At 36.1% G+C, this 18,185-nt stretch overlaps 1 protein-coding gene across 1 annotated transcript in view; it reads right to left on the reverse strand.

Moving 5' to 3' along the window:
- Nucleotides 1-1,998: 1,998 nt before the first annotated feature.
- sti (citron rho-interacting kinase sticky) overlaps nt 1,999-18,185 on the reverse strand; it is a 33,326-nt gene continuing 17,139 nt past the window's right edge. The window contains exons 11-22 of the mRNA XM_085950844.1: nt 17,909-18,154; nt 16,943-17,122; nt 15,560-15,700; nt 15,368-15,464; nt 15,063-15,214; nt 13,665-13,966; nt 12,133-12,331; nt 11,542-11,643; nt 10,626-10,793; nt 6,082-6,312; nt 4,253-5,440; nt 1,999-3,153 (exon numbers count right to left, since the gene is read on the reverse strand). Of these exons, the coding sequence (XP_085806970.1) occupies nt 1,999-3,153; nt 4,253-5,440; nt 6,082-6,312; nt 10,626-10,793; nt 11,542-11,643; nt 12,133-12,331; nt 13,665-13,966; nt 15,063-15,214; nt 15,368-15,464; nt 15,560-15,700; nt 16,943-17,122; nt 17,909-18,154 (4,161 nt within the window). The remainder of the gene's footprint in view (nt 3,154-4,252; nt 5,441-6,081; nt 6,313-10,625; nt 10,794-11,541; nt 11,644-12,132; nt 12,332-13,664; nt 13,967-15,062; nt 15,215-15,367; nt 15,465-15,559; nt 15,701-16,942; nt 17,123-17,908; nt 18,155-18,185) is intronic.

Below are 18,185 nucleotides of genomic sequence, written 5' to 3' on the forward strand. Positions count from 1 at the left end.
TCTTCCAGATGGAGACTTCTGTGTCAAGTTTGAAATAAGAGCTATTTGTATGCAGGAACATATTAAGAGGTCCCAGACGTAAGCTCTATGCAATGTTTAAGCTCCATCTATATACAGGAAGGTTTTCTTCAATATCTTTGGTGTAAGACAGTATGGCGTGTAAGCCATTTTATACAAAAACATTACAAAACATAGAGAATAAAATTAATAATGACAAATAAAATGACTTAAAATATGTCCTAATAAAACACTAAATTTATAAATAAAATTAATGTATTACAATGTAATATTGTACGAAATTCAATAATATATATAAAATGTGCATTTCCACGTAAGAAATTACAGTAACCCTTGTTGATTGCGGACCCCGGTGATCGATTTTTAATATTTTTTGCATTTGTTTTGAATAGAATTATTGTCATGAGTTTTTCTCTCTCTCTTTCTCACTGGATCACATATAATAATTAAGTTACGAACGCGAACAAAAAAAAACAAAAATAATCAGATAAGTAACAATGCAACAAAATTAACGTTTTATGGATGACATTTATTTTATCGTCTAGTTTATTAAATTATATTATTAAATATCAATTGTTTTTTTTAATCCCACGTTGATCGCAACCTGTCCACAGGGGTTACCTGCATATTTATAAAATAAGTCAACATAAATTAAGTACACAAATTGTCAAATTCTACAATTATTGAATGTTTATTCTAAGAAATATTACCATAGAATTAAAAAAAATTAAGTCAGTTACAGTTAACAGTCAAATAATAAAACTATGACACTATTCGCAGCGTGAGAATTAAACCAATTTAAATATTTATAATTTGACAATAATCCCAAAAACCAGGATTATATTATATAGGCAAGAAAAATTATGAATTATAAAATTAAAAATTATATATTATTGTTTATATTAATATGGTATAAAATAAGCACAAATAAACGCTGTGCGACGCTGGGTATCTGGGGGGCATACAGATGAATGAAATGAGTGAAGCAATTCACTTACATTACGACTTAAACTAGCAAGTAGACAAGCAAGTGTAGTAAGTATCTACCTATATTTAAGCAAGGTTTAAGATGTTTGCAAAGCCTCGTGTCGATGGTGTGACATAATTGTTAAAAATGAATTTGAATGAATTAACATATCTTTCGATTATCATAGTTTATTATACAAACTTTCAATATGACAAAATAATTAATAATATTGATCCTTTGACGCCAAATATATTGGGACAATCACAAGTTTGTTAAAATACATAGTGTAATTTGCAGAATATCGACCAATTTATAAATATTATTGCACAAGAGTGCTGACTCGAGTGAGTAATAATATAAAGAGACGGTGTATTGTTCAGCTATGTGAAGCAGTGTTTCTGTGAACTTCAATTTTATTATTATTAACTTAACTATGAAACGTTATACCATCATGTTGCTTCTCAGTAAGTATGGCCACCAAATTTAAGCACAGCATAGTTAACAATATGTTCTACTAAATTAACTAAAACTTATTGTACCAATAACTTTATATTTAACACAAAAACAATAAATTTCAGCAACATGACGTGCTCGCAGTTTTTAAATGAATGGAATCATTCAAATCAATATTCACAGGCGACGTTTACAAAAAATATTTAATACAGCCATAGTAATTCTATCTTACTCTTAGAATATAAGTGCACCGAGTGCTTTCTCACTCGCACTTATGGTTCGTTTTTGTTCAGGCCTTGACTGCTGCAGTTCAATTTAAAATTGGAATATGAAAGCACAGCATTGACATGCAAAAACCATAAACTTCGCTTTATATAAGACTTGTCTATTTGTTAGTTTAAATCGCAGCGTAGTTACGTGGATTTCTTAGCGCAGTCCAGTTATCCCATCGTCCACTGAGCCGAATTATCCTAAACCCGACTAATATACCGTTTTCAGTATTGAAGCTGTCACTGTGTGGTGCTCAATAGAAATTTATCAATAACTCAACATTTGAAATGTCAATATTTATTAAACCGGACTTGCTTTCTCGAAGACGACGTGTCCGTAGAGTTACTTTTATGACAACTATTACCGTTGGACGGCGTCTTAAAACTGCCTCCGTTCTTTTTTGTCTTCCGTTCGTACGAAGAACTGAGCTCCGATTCGCTGCCCGAATCAGAACTCGACGAGCGGACTTTGTTCCCTCGCCTGCTGTTGCTCTTTGAAATGCCCGACAATAAATTTTGAATGTTGTCAACTTTGTCTTTTTCAGTTTTGAGAGAATTGAACAGTTTCGCTTTCTCCCTTATACTAATTGCGAATTCGGATTTCAATTCTACAGAACAATCGCCGATGGACTCGGTATCGATTGAACCCGTCGCTTCGCTGTTCGTATCCTTAGAATTAACATCATCGCCAATAGTGTCCAGAGTCTCGATGGAAATTCCCAAATCCCTACGGAACGCAGTGTGTCCGTTTAGCTCGCAAATTTGAAGAGTATCACTGTATCCCGACTTCTGCAATGCAGCCAAGATAAAAACGGCACCAGAATTCGAAGACTCACCCAAAAATCTAGGGCTGTTTAATTCAATGCTAACTTTTTCAGGTAAAACAGATCGGTCTGTGTTTACAGTGGATACGCTGACTCCATCAATGTCCCCTGAGATCTTTTTATAGGAATTTTCAGTCAAGTGGAAAATTTCTACGCAAGCGAAGTGAACGACAAACAGGAAAGGTTTTCTATACACTATGTGTAGGGGAAGATGTGACCATTTGACGTCCTCAGAGCGCGACCGTCTTCCGAATTCATCAACAAATACTCCGAACACATTAAAACATAATAAATATTCAATGTCACAATTCGAATCGTCTATTTGTACAATCGCGATTGGGAATATATTCTTCTTGTGAGCATAGGCGGCGTGCAAGAGACTGGTGTCGGAAGGATCGAGGAATTCCTCCACCCGGTAATTGCCGAGGTCTATCTCGTAGAATTTGTGTGAGGCAATAAGAACAGTGTGATGGGTGAAGCGCATGCATGAGATTGTCTCCGTGTCCAACCGTCGCGCTTGGATAAACACCATTTTGAGGGCGTCATAGTTCAGGATGAAGACTTCTTTGGCTGTGGCCGCGCAGACCACTGTTCGGTCTTTCGGTAGCTTGGCGGAGGGTAACTGCAATGTAATGTTAAATCCAATTGAGTACTCTTCATCTAAGCGACCTTATACAAAAATAATGTGTGATAATATTGTACATCCAACAGATTTTCTAATGGTGGAAGTTAGCACAACTAAAATAAACTTAATCGCCATATTTATCCTAAGGGGGGAACATAATTGCAAAACCATACAAGTGACCACTGCTAACTTTCAAATTGAGCAAAAACAATTGAATTCACAAACCAATCTAAATTTGAAATCATGACGTAATGTGTTGATTTAGTTTAGAGTAAGAGCGAAGCCACACGGACGCTGCATCCGTGTTGCGTCCCGAGACCGCTATATTCCGACTGCAAGCGGAAGCGAGGACGCACGGCTGATGTGTCCTCACCCCCACTCGCAGTCGGAATACAGCGGCCTCGCGACGCAATGCGGACGCAGCGCCCATATGGCTTTGCTCTAAGACATCAAAAAAAACATAGAAGACATCTTTTGACATGCTGATTTGGAAGCGTCCAACAAAAATCATAAAAAAAATCACTTGTGCGATTATGCCTTTCAAACAGTTGATGATTCACAGAATGGAGGCTGTCCAAAGCGACTTTTTTACAAAGAATAGTTGTTAGGTAATTGTTCTGGATTAAACATATATTAAGAAACATGTGATTTTGAGCCAGATGCAGGATGTCAACCCACAACTTAGATAGCTTTATAGGCAGGCATTCTACCACTATTCCACTATGGACAATATGTCAGATATTCTTTATCTACAGACTATTTTAGAGAGATACTAAAATGGAGATAAATCTGAAAAATGTATTTATTATTCCCAAATTAACCATAATGCATATTATTATGCCAAGAAAAGAATTGGGTCAAGCTAACACCACTGAATTAGTAATTTCTTTCTCTCTTCTTTTGGCTCTCCTGAATAGTAGTGATTTTTAGACATATTCTACTTTCCTTTTTGTATACATAATCAGTAGCAAGGTATTTGCGCACCAATCCTAACTGTACCCACTCTACAGAGATGGACAATGTGATTTACTGAACACCATGCTAATCTGGCATTGCTAGGACCATCATGCTATATTATGATTAGTGACAAACATACCTCAAACGCCTGACACTCATCCGAGCTGCCTTCTTTCCCTTGTAGGACGACCGTGTGCGTATTGAGATGCGGAGACGCCTCCTTGGAAGCCTTAAGCGCCGCCTCCAGCTGTCTCACGCTGCAATGGACCAGAGACCCGCCCGACTCCAAAATGACTGCCACGTCCGCCGCCCGATTCACCAAACACTTTCTAACTCCGCAAACTCCTGACACTTTAACCGGCACAGTCTTCGAAGCGCCAAACGAGAACAGATTTACATTTGTGCCAATCAAAAACAACTCTTTCTCGACTTCCACGATACAGTTCGGGTCCATCAATCCGCGGTCAAACTGCATCATGGAACTATACGCGTTGGAAACTTTTAAATTATTCAATTCATCGTCACTTTCGCATGTTACAACATCGATTCTATCAAACTTTTGAATCTCCGCCAGCCAATCGTTCCTTTGGGTTTCCGACGGGCACACGATGAGAAGCGATCTCGAAGGCCAGCACGTCGTAGCTGAGGATGCGTCGATTTTGAATCCTAATTTTCGCTCTGTAGCCGACATCCGCATACCGGAATGATCTACCTCGCGCACGTTGATCAAAACGGAAGCACCGTCTTTGAAATTCATCTCGAAATGTTCTGATGCCCCATCCAGGCGCCACTCTAATCGTTTATCTAACAATTTCATGTATACACGTTCCAGGACGGAACCTTTCTGGATTCGAACCCAGCCTTCCATGAGTATCCTCGAATTGACAGAATGAGAATTTGATCGCTCCGATCTTCGCGGTGTCTCTGAATAACCATCATTGTTATTACAATTACTACCGCTTTCCGATGACGATAATTTCAATTCCAAAGCAGACAGCCGTTCTCTTAACTCCCTATTCTTCTGGCGTTCTCTCAGTACGATCTTGGATTGGTCAACGCTGGCAGAAGGCGTGGCTGGCAGGGGCATGAGATGCGGGGTGGACGGAAGGGTGCCGGAGTCTTTAGTCTTGGTACCGAAGAGCATATCCGAGAATGTCTTTTTCTTCTTGGAGGCCTCCTCCACTTTGGACTGCAGGAAGTCAATGAGTTTAATCTGCTGAGCGACAGTGGCGTCCGCTTTCAGCTGGCGTTGGAATGTGTGCTCTTGTTGGGCCGATAGTTCAGATTCTGTCTCTTCAGCGATGGTTCTCAGGATGGAGTTGTTTTCCTAAAATAATGTTAAACTGGGTTCATAACAGAGTTTTGACTAGATAACTAGAGGATCCCTATGAAGCTTTTGTATTACATTACCGCATACCGCATTACTACAAGCACAGTTAATTCAAAATTCGCCATAATTTGATGAATGAACCATGCATAACAGTTAACACCGATTTTGGTCTCAAATAAATTTATAGGATATGGAAACAATGTTACAAATGTTAGTGTTTCAAATTTTACTCTTATTTTGACATACATTTTGTATTTATTAATTGGAATTTTTTCAGTCTTGCTGATTTCGAATTGCAAAATTACTTCCAAAACAGTTTGTGTGGTTAAATCAGTAGATAGTCATATAAAAAAATAATCTATTCATTAGCGCATTGAAAAATGGCAGCTATGTATAAACATAATGCCAACCGTTTTGACTTTTAGTTATAATGTATATTATACGGTCTATCCACTCCCATGTGGTCGCAATACCCCACCTGCTAATACAGTCCACTTCTTTCCTTCTAGCTATTGCAACCACTCACCTTTGCCTTCATTTGGAAATCCGTACAATAAAAACTTCAAATCAAAAAATAATACCTACTAATCTCATAAATACTGAGTGACAGACTTCCTAGTATATATACAACTGTTTACCTCGCATTCCCTGAGCGCGAGTTGGACGCGCATGGCCTCCTCCCGAAGAGCGGCAGCATCAGTGAGTAGTCGCGAGCATTCCTCTTTCAAAGCGACACTCTCTGTCTTGGCAGTCCTCAGTTCCATCCTGGCTTGCTTCAGTTCGCTCTCCAGCCGCGAGATGGAGTCGCTTTTCGATTGGACATCGCGGCACGATGCCGATTCGCGATTTGACAACTCGTCCAGTTGGGTCTGAAAATATTTATAAAGGTGCATTAACCCTTTCTAAGCGTTACGAATCCCGACTTAGTACAACAGTGCGCGTTGTTATTTCAAGCATCAATAAATCGTAATAAATGTCAGTCAAACATACACAAATAGAGTAGTAAAAAATCGGAGTCAAGTTCAAAAATGATTATGACAGAACCTAATATTTTATGTGACTCTAAAAATAAACATTCGTCGCCTAAAACTGATAAGAAATCACGAACAAGATTTCTTCATTGAAAAAATGCCGGCTTACTCGAGCGGCGCCATGACACTTACGAAATGGTGCTGGACTAATGCGTCGATGACAGATTAACAAGTGTAAGAACAGTTCAGTATTATAGTCTACGGCTACGATTTCGACAAATATGTCATACACATAATGAATAATAATATGGTTTATGACTTTTATGAGCATTTTTGTTGAGTGTGTTAAAAAAATATCAGTCATAAATAGCTCATTTTTATAGCATCCAGGACATCTCAAACTGTGTAACTTTTATTTGAACTCCCATACACATTGCAGCACTGCAGGTCGAGTATAAATAAATCATCCTTGAGAACTACTGGCTATTTTAGAGTAATGTACTTACCACCAGTGCCTGGTTTGTACCTACCATTGACCCCGAACTGAATGGAATCGAATGACACATAGTTTATAACAAAACGGTTTATTTTTCGAATACCTATTAGGCTATTACAATTCGTAAAATATTAAATTTCAAACACTTTTTGCACTTCTAAATGCTTTATAGTCACCACAATTTTATTTTCAAGTTCATTTGTTTTTTTTTTATTATATTACTTCAATAACCTGTGGGTCTATTCTATACTTATCGAACACTAAAGTGATAAATAGTATCAAACTTAGGGTAGGTTTGTATCAAAATATTAGCACTTATTGTAACAATTACACGAAGTTGGTTTTTATTGTTGCAATAAGTGCGATATTTCAACAGCAGCAAGATAGGTGCTGTTAAAATATAGCACTTATTGCAACAATAAAAACCAACTTCGTGTAATTGTTACAATAAGTGCTAACATTTTGATACAAACCTACCCTAAGTATGATAATATTTATTACTTTATCACTTTAGCGGTCGATAAGTATAGAATAGACCCACTGGTACTAGAATAGGTAATCTCTTATTTTATTATAATGACATGATAGTAAGTAACTCGAGTTATTTTCGACTATAGATATAAGAAGAATTCTCCATAAAAAAAAATAGTAGTCATGAATCAAACCCTTTTGAATAGTGTTACGAAAAAAATAATTCTCAAGTGTCTGTCTCACACCAGCAGACGATGATTTGCCGCGCAGTGTATAAAAATTCAGTAGCGCGGGACCTGGTGTAGCGTAATACGACAATTTCCGCATTTATGCGGGAACGGGCATCTGATTGTTCGTGTCTTTTCTTTATAAATGGCTGATAACTAGGGTAAATAAATAATTTTTGTCTGTTTCACCTAATTCTATAACCAGAAAATAGTATTTAAAAATGTTAATCAATGATAAACAAAGAGACATATTGAATCGCGGACTCCTAGGTATATTTAAATGACACCTTGTTCAAATTATTTTCCGAAACTATTTACTCGCGGATAATATAATAGCAGATAGGCGAATGAATGCAATCTCCAAAAGCATTCCTTTTGTAAAAATATTTTGTAAATTCACTTTGATCAATGTAAATTTCGAATATTCTATTTAACAGTTTACGCACCAAATAGTTTTTCAATCATTAAAAAACAATATAACTTATTATATCGCAAACTCGTATCGTTACAAACACGTCAGTCAAATGTCTTCGACGCACATGCACTAAGAAGCGATAAGACACTATATACGCGGCAAATTTGAATTGGCCCGATGACTGATATTTTTTTATTCAAGACACGCTCCCGAAAAATATTTATTTAAATTAGATAGAACAAAAGTTTAGGCTATCCATTGACAGATGTCAAGAGAAGGATGATTTCTGAATAAATTAAATCAATGTTCGAATTATTCGCGCCTGGCCGAAAGGAGTACTAGGCAAACGAAAATCGAAATGACTTTAGTCAGCTGACGCGCGGATGACTCGCGCGTATAGGCTGACTAAAGTCAGTTGCCGCGTTAGAAAGGTTAACATTATGTATTTAAAAAAATATATTATTAAAACTAGTAATACCTACCACTATATAAAATTATTGAAATATTTTTTAATTGTATTGTAATAATATGCCAGTGGCGAAGGGTGGAAGTACGCTGTTAAGATCCGACATAAAGTGCACACTAAACTTTGTCAGTCATACTTATTTCTCTTCATTGAACTAAGAATACAAATTGCAGCTGGTGTTGGTTATTTTTTTGAATTCAATTAAACCCTGCCTAATCTATAATATAAAAAACAATATTTGTTTGTTTGTTCGTGTTTTATGCGCTGCCATACCGTTCATCCGATTGCGATAAAACTTTGTCAACTTATTGCTTGCACTTGCGCGAAGAGTATAAGCTATATCTTATATATAAAAATGAATGTCTGTTTGTCTGTCCCGTATGCGTTCCTATACCATTCATCCGATTGCGATGAAATTTTGGTAAGTGGTTGTATGCACACCCGCGAAGGTTTCTGAATTAGAAAAATCATTTTCATATTCTTCTTCTTCTATTTTCTTTTATTCGTATGGTTCCTATACCATTCATCCGATTGCGACGAAACTTTCGTCAGTTATTGTACGCACACCTGCAAAGGTTTTTAAATTAGAAAAACCATCTTCCCCTTCTTCTTCTTATTCATTATATCTTCTTTTATTCGTATGGTTCCTATACCATTCATCCGATTGCGATGAAACCTTCGTCAATTGTTGTGGTAACACCCGCAAAGGTTTCTGAATTAGTACAACCATCTTCTTCTTCTTCATTCTATCTTCTTTTATTCGTATGGTCCCTATACCATTCATCCGATTGTGATGAAACCTTCGTCAGTTGTTGTGGTAACACCCGCAAAGGTTTCTGAATTAGTACAACCATCTTCTTCTTCTTCTTCTATTCTATATTCTTCTATTCGTATACGTTCCTATTCCATTCATCCGATTGCAATAAAATTTTCGTCAGTAACTGTGCCAACACCCGCGAAGGTTTCTGAATTAGTACAACCATCTTCTTCTATTTGTATGCGCTCCTATACCATTCATCCGATTGCAATGAAATTTTGATCAAGTGTTGTGCTCACGCCCGCAAAGGTTTCTGAATTGATACAACCATTTTCTTCTTCTTTTTCTTATATTCTATTTTCTTCTATTCTATCTTCTTCTATTCGTATGCGTTCTTATACCATTCATCCGATTGCGATGAAATTCTGACCAATTGTGCGCACGCCCGTGAAGGTTTCTGAATTAGTACAACTATCTTCTTCTTCTTCTATTCGTATGCGTTCCTATACCATTCATCCGATTGCGATGAAACTTTTGTCAGTTGTTGTGCGCACACCTGCGAAGGTTTCTAAATCAGTATTATACAAAATACAAAGTTTGCTGTTTGTTTGTTCTATGCAATTTTGAATTTTTTTCTACATATTAATACTATTAATAACGTTTGCATATTTTAGATTCGATTTTAATTTAGTGTTCTTTTGTTTGACCTTTACTCCTATTAGAATTACTTTCATATTGCCATATTGTATTACACAGATATTTTAATATTTAAAAGATAATAACTTTTGTTATTTTTTAAATATCTAAGATAAATGTATCCACGAAGCAACCCTGTGCGAAGCCGGGTACTTCAGCTAGTAGAGAATATTTAAAATTATGCCCTCAAATCATAAATAAGATAAAAGAATATCTGTTATATAATATCTATTATGTTTTGGTTAGGCAGGGTTTAATCGTATTTTAAAATCCATCTGCAATTTGTATTCTTAGTTCAATGGAAACAAATAAGTATGATTAAAAAAGTGTGTATTATTTTTGTCAGATCTCCACACCTTACCTCTTCTACTATTGTGGTTTAGTCCATGTAGGATTTAATTGAATTTTAAAAACTAACCAATCTCATCTGCAAGTTGCATTCTTAATTCAATGAAAACAAACAAGTATTGACAAAGTGTAGTGTGCTCTATTATTTATATTAAATCTTCACAGCCTACCTCCACCCTTCGCCACCGGTATGTATTTTTGTTTCCTGCTCTTTTCTTCAGCGTTTGTATTAAACCAATTGTTAACAACCAATTCTCGTAATAAAAATACAACACAGAAGCTATTTGATAATATATCAACATAATAATATTATACATAAAGATAACATCACTTACTTCTAAATCATTAGAGAAGTTCCTCTCATCAGCCAGTTTCTGCAAGACCTCATCATAGTTGAATTTAGCGGCCTGTGCCTGAATCAGCTGTTTGTCAATCACTCGTTCTTTCTCAGATAATTGTCTACGAGATTCTTCCAGATCCTCTCGGATCTTCGACACCTCCGCCTGTACAGTAACACCATATTATAATATGATTTTAGCATTCGCCAACTGACATTAATAATTTACTTTTTGGGTGAAGGAATGAATGTTATGAAGTACATGAAAATTCTCAATAAATATTCATCACTCCATCTTTCACTCAAACTCTCAATTTTAGTTTAAAATAGAATTTTAATGAGACACATTGTGATATGCATCTTTCATTTTCTATAAATATATTCCACTATGCACAAAGATGCACAGCCAAGGGCCATGAGATCTTCATTAATAGGCATACAGTCGTGAGTGCTACAGATGACGAGGATAATAGGCTGGTACTTCATTTTATGCCTAAATATAATAGAACAGAAAATCATAAAGTACAATCAGTGGCGGCTGGTCTAACATCATACAAGTGCGCTGGAGTTTTTGAATTTTTATTGAAACAACTCCCAACATCTTCTTCATAGGTTTTTAATATTATAACTCACTTACTGTAATGCAAACCATAAACTCATTAACATGATAATACATAATATTATGTAATATATTATATACAGACAATTCCAGACACATCAATAAGACAGTTTTATTCAATCAAAAACGACACTGGATAGATCTCTTTTCTCAATAAGATAAGTTTCCAATGCACCCTCAAAAAATGCTATTTAAAAATACACCGGGCGCCACTGAGTATCACATCGTCCACCACCTTATTTTTTATTGTTTTTAATATATTGTATGTAGTATCAAAGTAGTAAAATGAATTTACCTGTGTCGCCTTATTAGCTTGTTCTTGTTGGTCAATAACAGTTTCACAATCGACGAGCTGCTCTTCTAGAATGGAGCATGCAGCCTTCAGCATGTCATAATTCTGTCAAAGGTAATATGTAAATCAGCATTAAACGTGCCCTATAGTATCCAAGCAAAAAAAAATCGTAATATATCAAAATTCGACATGGAATTTAACGTAGAAACAACCTCTTTGTGTGGCTCCCGACCTGTAAGTGACCATAAATGTCTTTGTTCAATCAGGGTGCGTGCTGCTATTAGAATATACATACATAGATGCAATGTCAATTCGACTATGTACATATCTTTTTGATATGGTTAGTAAATCAAAAATATTAGAGCCGCTTTTGCTTCTTATATATCAGACTCGAACTCAAATCCCGCAATGCCCAAGGAGGCTGATACCGCAGACTATTTAAACTAAATATTAATCTTAATTTAATGCACTGATATTACAGACATTACGCAAGTAGTCATCTGACTTCACTTCCATATGGATCAATTGAAACTTTTAGAGAAGCTAAACAAAAAATATGCCTTCTTTATAGACCAATAAGAAAAGAAATCATACATTCTGTAAAGAGGCACACTCCTTGTCTCTTTCCTGCAAGGTGACTTCCAACCGCACTCTTTCCTCCCTTTCTTGAAAGCGGGACGCCTCCGACGCTTTAGCCTCGCCTAACGATCTCTCAACAGATGCCTCCGATTTCATCCGCCTGTTCTCGCTGTACTGCAACTCCGCTTTCAGACGATGGACATCATTCTTAGACCTGAAATAAACAGACTTTATACATTGATACATGGACACAATTAGGTTTCACAAAATCTACAACAAAACTGATACAATCGGCAGAGATCTAGGTATAACGATGACAAGATGGCGATGATTATAGTTTGATTAAATTGTGTCATGATCATGGTGACATGCAAAAATATTCCAATATTTATAATACACCAAAATACGACAACCACAAGTCGGCTCTCACATCTAAACTTGTGTTGTTTGCGACACAGCCATAAATCAAACCTTGTAGGGATGTTGCATTCTTGCTGCAGTCAGTCGCGCACATAGGAGCCTAGCGGCAGTGGCGATCGCAACCTCTCGAAATGTCAAACATAATTGCACAAAAATGCCAGACGCCGAAACAGCGATTACTTATGTATTGAGCGCAGAAATCTTTTGTACTGGTCTCTACTTGTATAATCATATATGCATGGATATTTTTCAATCCCTTGGACGAAGGAAATATTAATACGCTCGTCTGTCATTTTGTAGGAGATACGGCGACCGGTGAGTTAGACTTGATGTTTGAATTTAAATGTTTGACTCGTAGCGGTTTGCGAATTTCGTTTGAAATTTATTGCTATAGATCTACCATCATAAATTGGCATTTCAGCGAGGGCGCTAGTATGACATTGAGAATATTACCATAACTAACAAAAAAATGGTAATTTATAATTTTTTATTGGTAGTAGATTTCTGTACAAATATTATGCAATCCATAATTCGAGAAACATGTTGTAAAATTAGATGGCATTTGTAACAAATTTATCCTCGATAGACAATTTTAGTTTCAAATTCGACCGGCTGCCAACTTACGATGGTAGATCTTTAGTGACACCAGATGTTTTTTTCAAAATAAAAAGTTGCATTCCAGCAGTGTACGGTGCTCCATTAGGTAATGTGTGTTTTGTGAATAACAACTATGTCACGTTGACGTATTCAACATGTTGGAGACAAGATGAGTTTAGATGTGCGAGCCGGCTAAGTGCGAGTGAGAAAGAATTCGGCATGCGTATAATCTCCGCAATAAGCGTTAGAGTAAGATAAAAGACATATGAATAAACGACTTAGTAAAGCTAGATGTAAAGCCAGTAAACATTGGTTTGACTATACTTGGGGCAAAACCGGGTGTACGTTGCAGAATTATATAGTTTTTTTGTGCGAAGTATGAAGTTACTGGTCAATATTTTTAGTTAATTTAATGGAAAATATGGTTAAATGATGGTGAAATAATAATAAAATTGAGATGCACAAATAAAACGGCTTCATATAGCCTGACAATACCATCTCTCTTTAGTATTATTGCTCTGAGAATGCACCTGTCCAATTCAGCAGTAACTCTTTGTTGGGTTGACAGCTCCTTTTCAGCTTTCAGTTGACTGTGTCTAAGTTTTTCTTCCAATTTGTCTATGGACTTCTTATGAGTGTCGATCTCCTCATTGAGCCTCACGATATCTTTCTCTTTGGCGACGATCTGCAGCCTCAGCTGTCCAACGAGCGTCTCTTGCTTCTCCGTGCACTTCTTCTTCTCTTCTTCGAAGGTTTTTAACTTCTCAGTGACCTGTTTAAGTTCTCTTGTGGCGATGCGTCTGTCCAAATCGCAGTCAGACAATTCTTTTTCCTATAAAAGAAACCAAAGACTATTTTCACACGCAGTTATTGCCTATGACAAGGGTATTCAAAGTGTGAGCAATCTTCAGGAACGCCACACGCCTAATTCAAGGCGCCTCTTCATTTTAGATCAGTGTGTGTGTCGTGAAAATGTGAAAAACGTGTAGGAGATTTTGAAGAGGAAACATAAACCATTACTTCGTTAACCAACTTAAATAGAAATTGAATTCAAATTAACCGTGTTTTCGTAACCTCATCACATTATTTGTATTTAATCATTCACGGCCTGTGGCAGAAGTGTGTGAGAGAAGATGTGACACTTTAAACTGGGGCATAGTCTACTCTTACCGTCGCTCAGAAGGCTTTTTTAAAATTGAGCCAGTGTTATTATTTAATTTCTATTGACTCTTGTGTCCTCAGCCAAATATAATATGTTTGTTCTAGTTGAAGAATGACAATGAGAGAGAGGGTGTGGTAGATCACTGCCAATTTTGATACTGAATAGTAAGCAGATCACAGCCTACTTGAAATGCCTGATATCTTGATACAACGCACTGATGTAGAGTCACAATGAGTTGTATGCTTCAGTCTGTTTTCTGATAACAAAATGTAAACTGCTCTTCCCTTATCATTACAGTGATCATTTGTTATTAATTTTAGTGCTAGGACCTTTAGAATCAATTTATTTTAAAAACTATTTCATTCTTTATTTGAAAATCTGTACTGTAGAAAAAACCTCTTACGTACTGTTTCAATTGGTGACTAAAATCATATTGAAAATTTTACCTGAAAATATACATTGGTGCCGCCGTGAAAGAATCTTTATACGCTAAGGGCGGAAATGAAAGAATTTGGAAATCTATGAAATACGGTTCCTAAAAAAATTATTCCGTATTCAAAAAACGATATCCTGAAAGAGATGCCCTTACAACAAAGGGATTGTCTTCTACAGACACAATTTTTGAATTCTTTTGTTCACTTTATTGAACACAGAAAATATTGACAATTCGGAGATGCCGGTTTGAACTAGCAATACAGAGACATAAAGATTAAACAGGTTTCCAAAACGCTGAGAGCATCCCTCAAAGAATTTGTTGTATCATCACCTTTTTCCAGAGCGCAGAATTGGTCTTTCTGATCTCCTGCTTGCTTAGAACAACTTCCTCTCTGGACTGCTTGAGCTGCTCTTCCAACTTCTTCACCAACTCTTCCAGAACTGTCACTCTCTCCTTCGTAGCCGGATCTTGTATCAATTTATCTTTAAATTGCAAAAAAAACGAATCTTTATTTTTCTAATTCAAATACATATTTTTTCCTGGTTTTTATTATATTATCCTTCTACTCAAACTCCCAGTGATATTTGGCTAAAAACAGATTATTAACTAATTAATATAATTCCAGTTTTATTCACCACTGTGTGCCGAAGTCTTGGATTCCCCTTTCTTCAACAATTCCAACTTAGCAACCTCTTGTTGAAGTTTAGACAAAAGATCTTCCAGTGTTGCCACCTTAAAAACACAAAACAACATAATATTATTATAACTACCATAAATAACAATTATCCAAACAATAATCTGTAGGTAATAACATTTTTATTTATCACCTTGTCCCTGTATTTTTCTTCGCGAGCGATGGCCGATTCCAGTCTAGATTTAATGTCATCTTTCTCTTTGCTTAACTCCGTTAGCTGATGGTCTTTTTCAATGCAGTCTGATTCGAGAGAGCAAACAGAGAACTGCAAATCCTGTTGGATACAATCGGTACACATAAATCAATAACAATTGTTTGTATGTACATATCAGTCAATAGAGAACTGCTTGCTGTATCCATCTATAGACATTTATTAGAATCACTAAAATAAACACTAGGTATTCAAAAACATTATAAAAGGAACTGTCAAAACATTTGTGTGATTATGAACAAGTTTGCCCTTAATACTATAGTTTAAAAATAACAAAGATAAATCCTAAATATTAAAAACTTAACATCTCAGCTGTTGTATGGCATTATTGTCGATTTAATAAAATACTATTCAAAGAATAGATGGCTTATTGATTATTAATGCAATAGAAAATGCATTTTAATTGCATTGACAATCATAAAATATATGACAAGTGAAATGTCAACAGTTATAAACAGAACACCAAAAAACACACCGGTTTCTGCCTATTGAATATGTGTAACAATACAATAATCCTTTCAATAGTATTACGTTAATTTAATGAATACTCTACAAACATTAAATACTAAATATAATATAATATCATTCATAGATTATAATAGTACATTAGGACAATATTTATTAGCCATCAAAAATGAATTTTTAATTGCATTTATAATTATAAAATTAATAACAAGCCAAAACTTTGAAAACAGAACTGCAAACAAGACATTTACTGTTTCTACCTGTCCAGTGCATGTAACAATACAATAATTTTGGACCTGACAGACAAATTTGGTTATGACACTCGTGGAAAGTAACAGGCCAGGTGTGCATTTCAGGGACGGTCTTGGAATGGGATATTGCACGGGGACATACGGAGAAAACCGAAACAAGCCAAGTACAAGATATATATTTTTTGCTGACCTGAAATACGCAAAAAAATGTGTAGCCTCAACGCGCGGCAAATGTAAAACTTAGCACCAACCATTAAAGTGTAAATTTACCATTTGAAGTGTTTTAAAATACTAAGAAAATTACAATTGAAAGGTCGATAAATCCTACATATTAACTTCAAGAAAATTATAGTAAAATCGTTAGTATTTTTTAGGACTAAATAATTGTCTTCTTTTCACACCGAAGAAAGGTTTACATAATAAATATGAGCATATTATAATCAATTCATTGATCCAACAGTAAACTTCAATTGACTAGATTCGGAGGTTCTGCAAACACCTCCTCGCATATCACGCTACTTTATGACATTTCATGACAAATTCTGAAGTCACGTATCTTTCCTCCACTTCAATATACATAAGACATTACCCCGATCTGGTTCTCCATATAACTGGTGTTGTCCCGCTCCTTGTCGAGTTCACTCTGCAAGTTGTTTGAGATGTGTTTGCCCTCGGCCAGTCTCTGCGTCCCCTTTTCCATGAGAAACCGGTTGTGCTCTTCCAACTCCAATATCTTGAACTGGAGATCATCCACGTCTTGGCATTGGACCTGTTCAATGTGTCACATCAAATTTTATCATCAATGTACTCAAGCGAAAATCATATCTGAAGTATTTTTTATCTCAGGTCTCAGATTAAATCAATCACCGGATCAACCACGCACAAGAGGTATCCAAAACTATATATATCTAAGTATCCAAAAGCTTCTGAAGAATCAAAGAACCTCAATAAAGCACTCCCGTGTCTAGTATTTAACGTACGAATGGGAATGCCGGGCACTCAGCGAATAGGATAACAGAAAAATGGATATCATTGAGAGGAGTTCTGAGACAAATCTTTAGGGCTGTTTTGGAGGTCGAGGTAGAATGAGGAGCTGTACACACTTTATGAGGGTGAAAAGATCACATAGCATTTGAAAATGCAGACTACGCTGAATCGAACATGACGTGCATTGAATGTATTGCCGTGTCAATAAAATTGTACGTTTGCAGTGAGCTGTTGTATCGGAAACAGATGGCTATATAATACATATTGAGATTAAATTCAAGTGATAAAACACTTAAAAATACGGAGGTAATAAAAACCACAGGAATACAAGAGAAATAGGTAGGTAGTTAAGTAAATTAGAAAAACAATCATATATATATTTATATAAGTAGGTTAGCAAGTGGGTACTCGTGAAATGTTCTGCGCGTCATTTTTTATATATTAAAGCTATATGGTCATTTGTTTGTGGTACAGCAACTCACAGTGAAATGTGATACAGCAAACTGCATACGTACTATTTACATGTAACACTGTACGTATTGCATAAATCAACAGCGATACTACTTACATTTTTAAGAGCGCCATAATCCTTCTTGCATTCTTCGAGTTCAAAGACCAGATTCTTCTCCCTGTCCTCGGCCGATTTGAGATCACTGACCAGCCTCTTCATGTCGACCTCCATTTTGTTCTTGAGCAGCAGTTCCTTGTTTAGGTTCTGCGTCAGAGTTTGGATCTGAATGTTGGACGACTGCGTCAGTTCCTCCACGCCCACTATGGACTGGCGGGAGATGTTTCTCGCTTTGGCCATGCTGACCTGCAAGTCGCGCACATGATTAGCATTACAA

This window comes from Rhyacophila brunnea, unplaced genomic scaffold (genome assembly GCF_057557595.1).
Source record: "Rhyacophila brunnea isolate RB1 unplaced genomic scaffold, BYU_Rbru_1.0 scaffold_23, whole genome shotgun sequence".
Classification (NCBI taxonomy): Eukaryota; Metazoa; Arthropoda; class Insecta; order Trichoptera; family Rhyacophilidae; genus Rhyacophila; species Rhyacophila brunnea.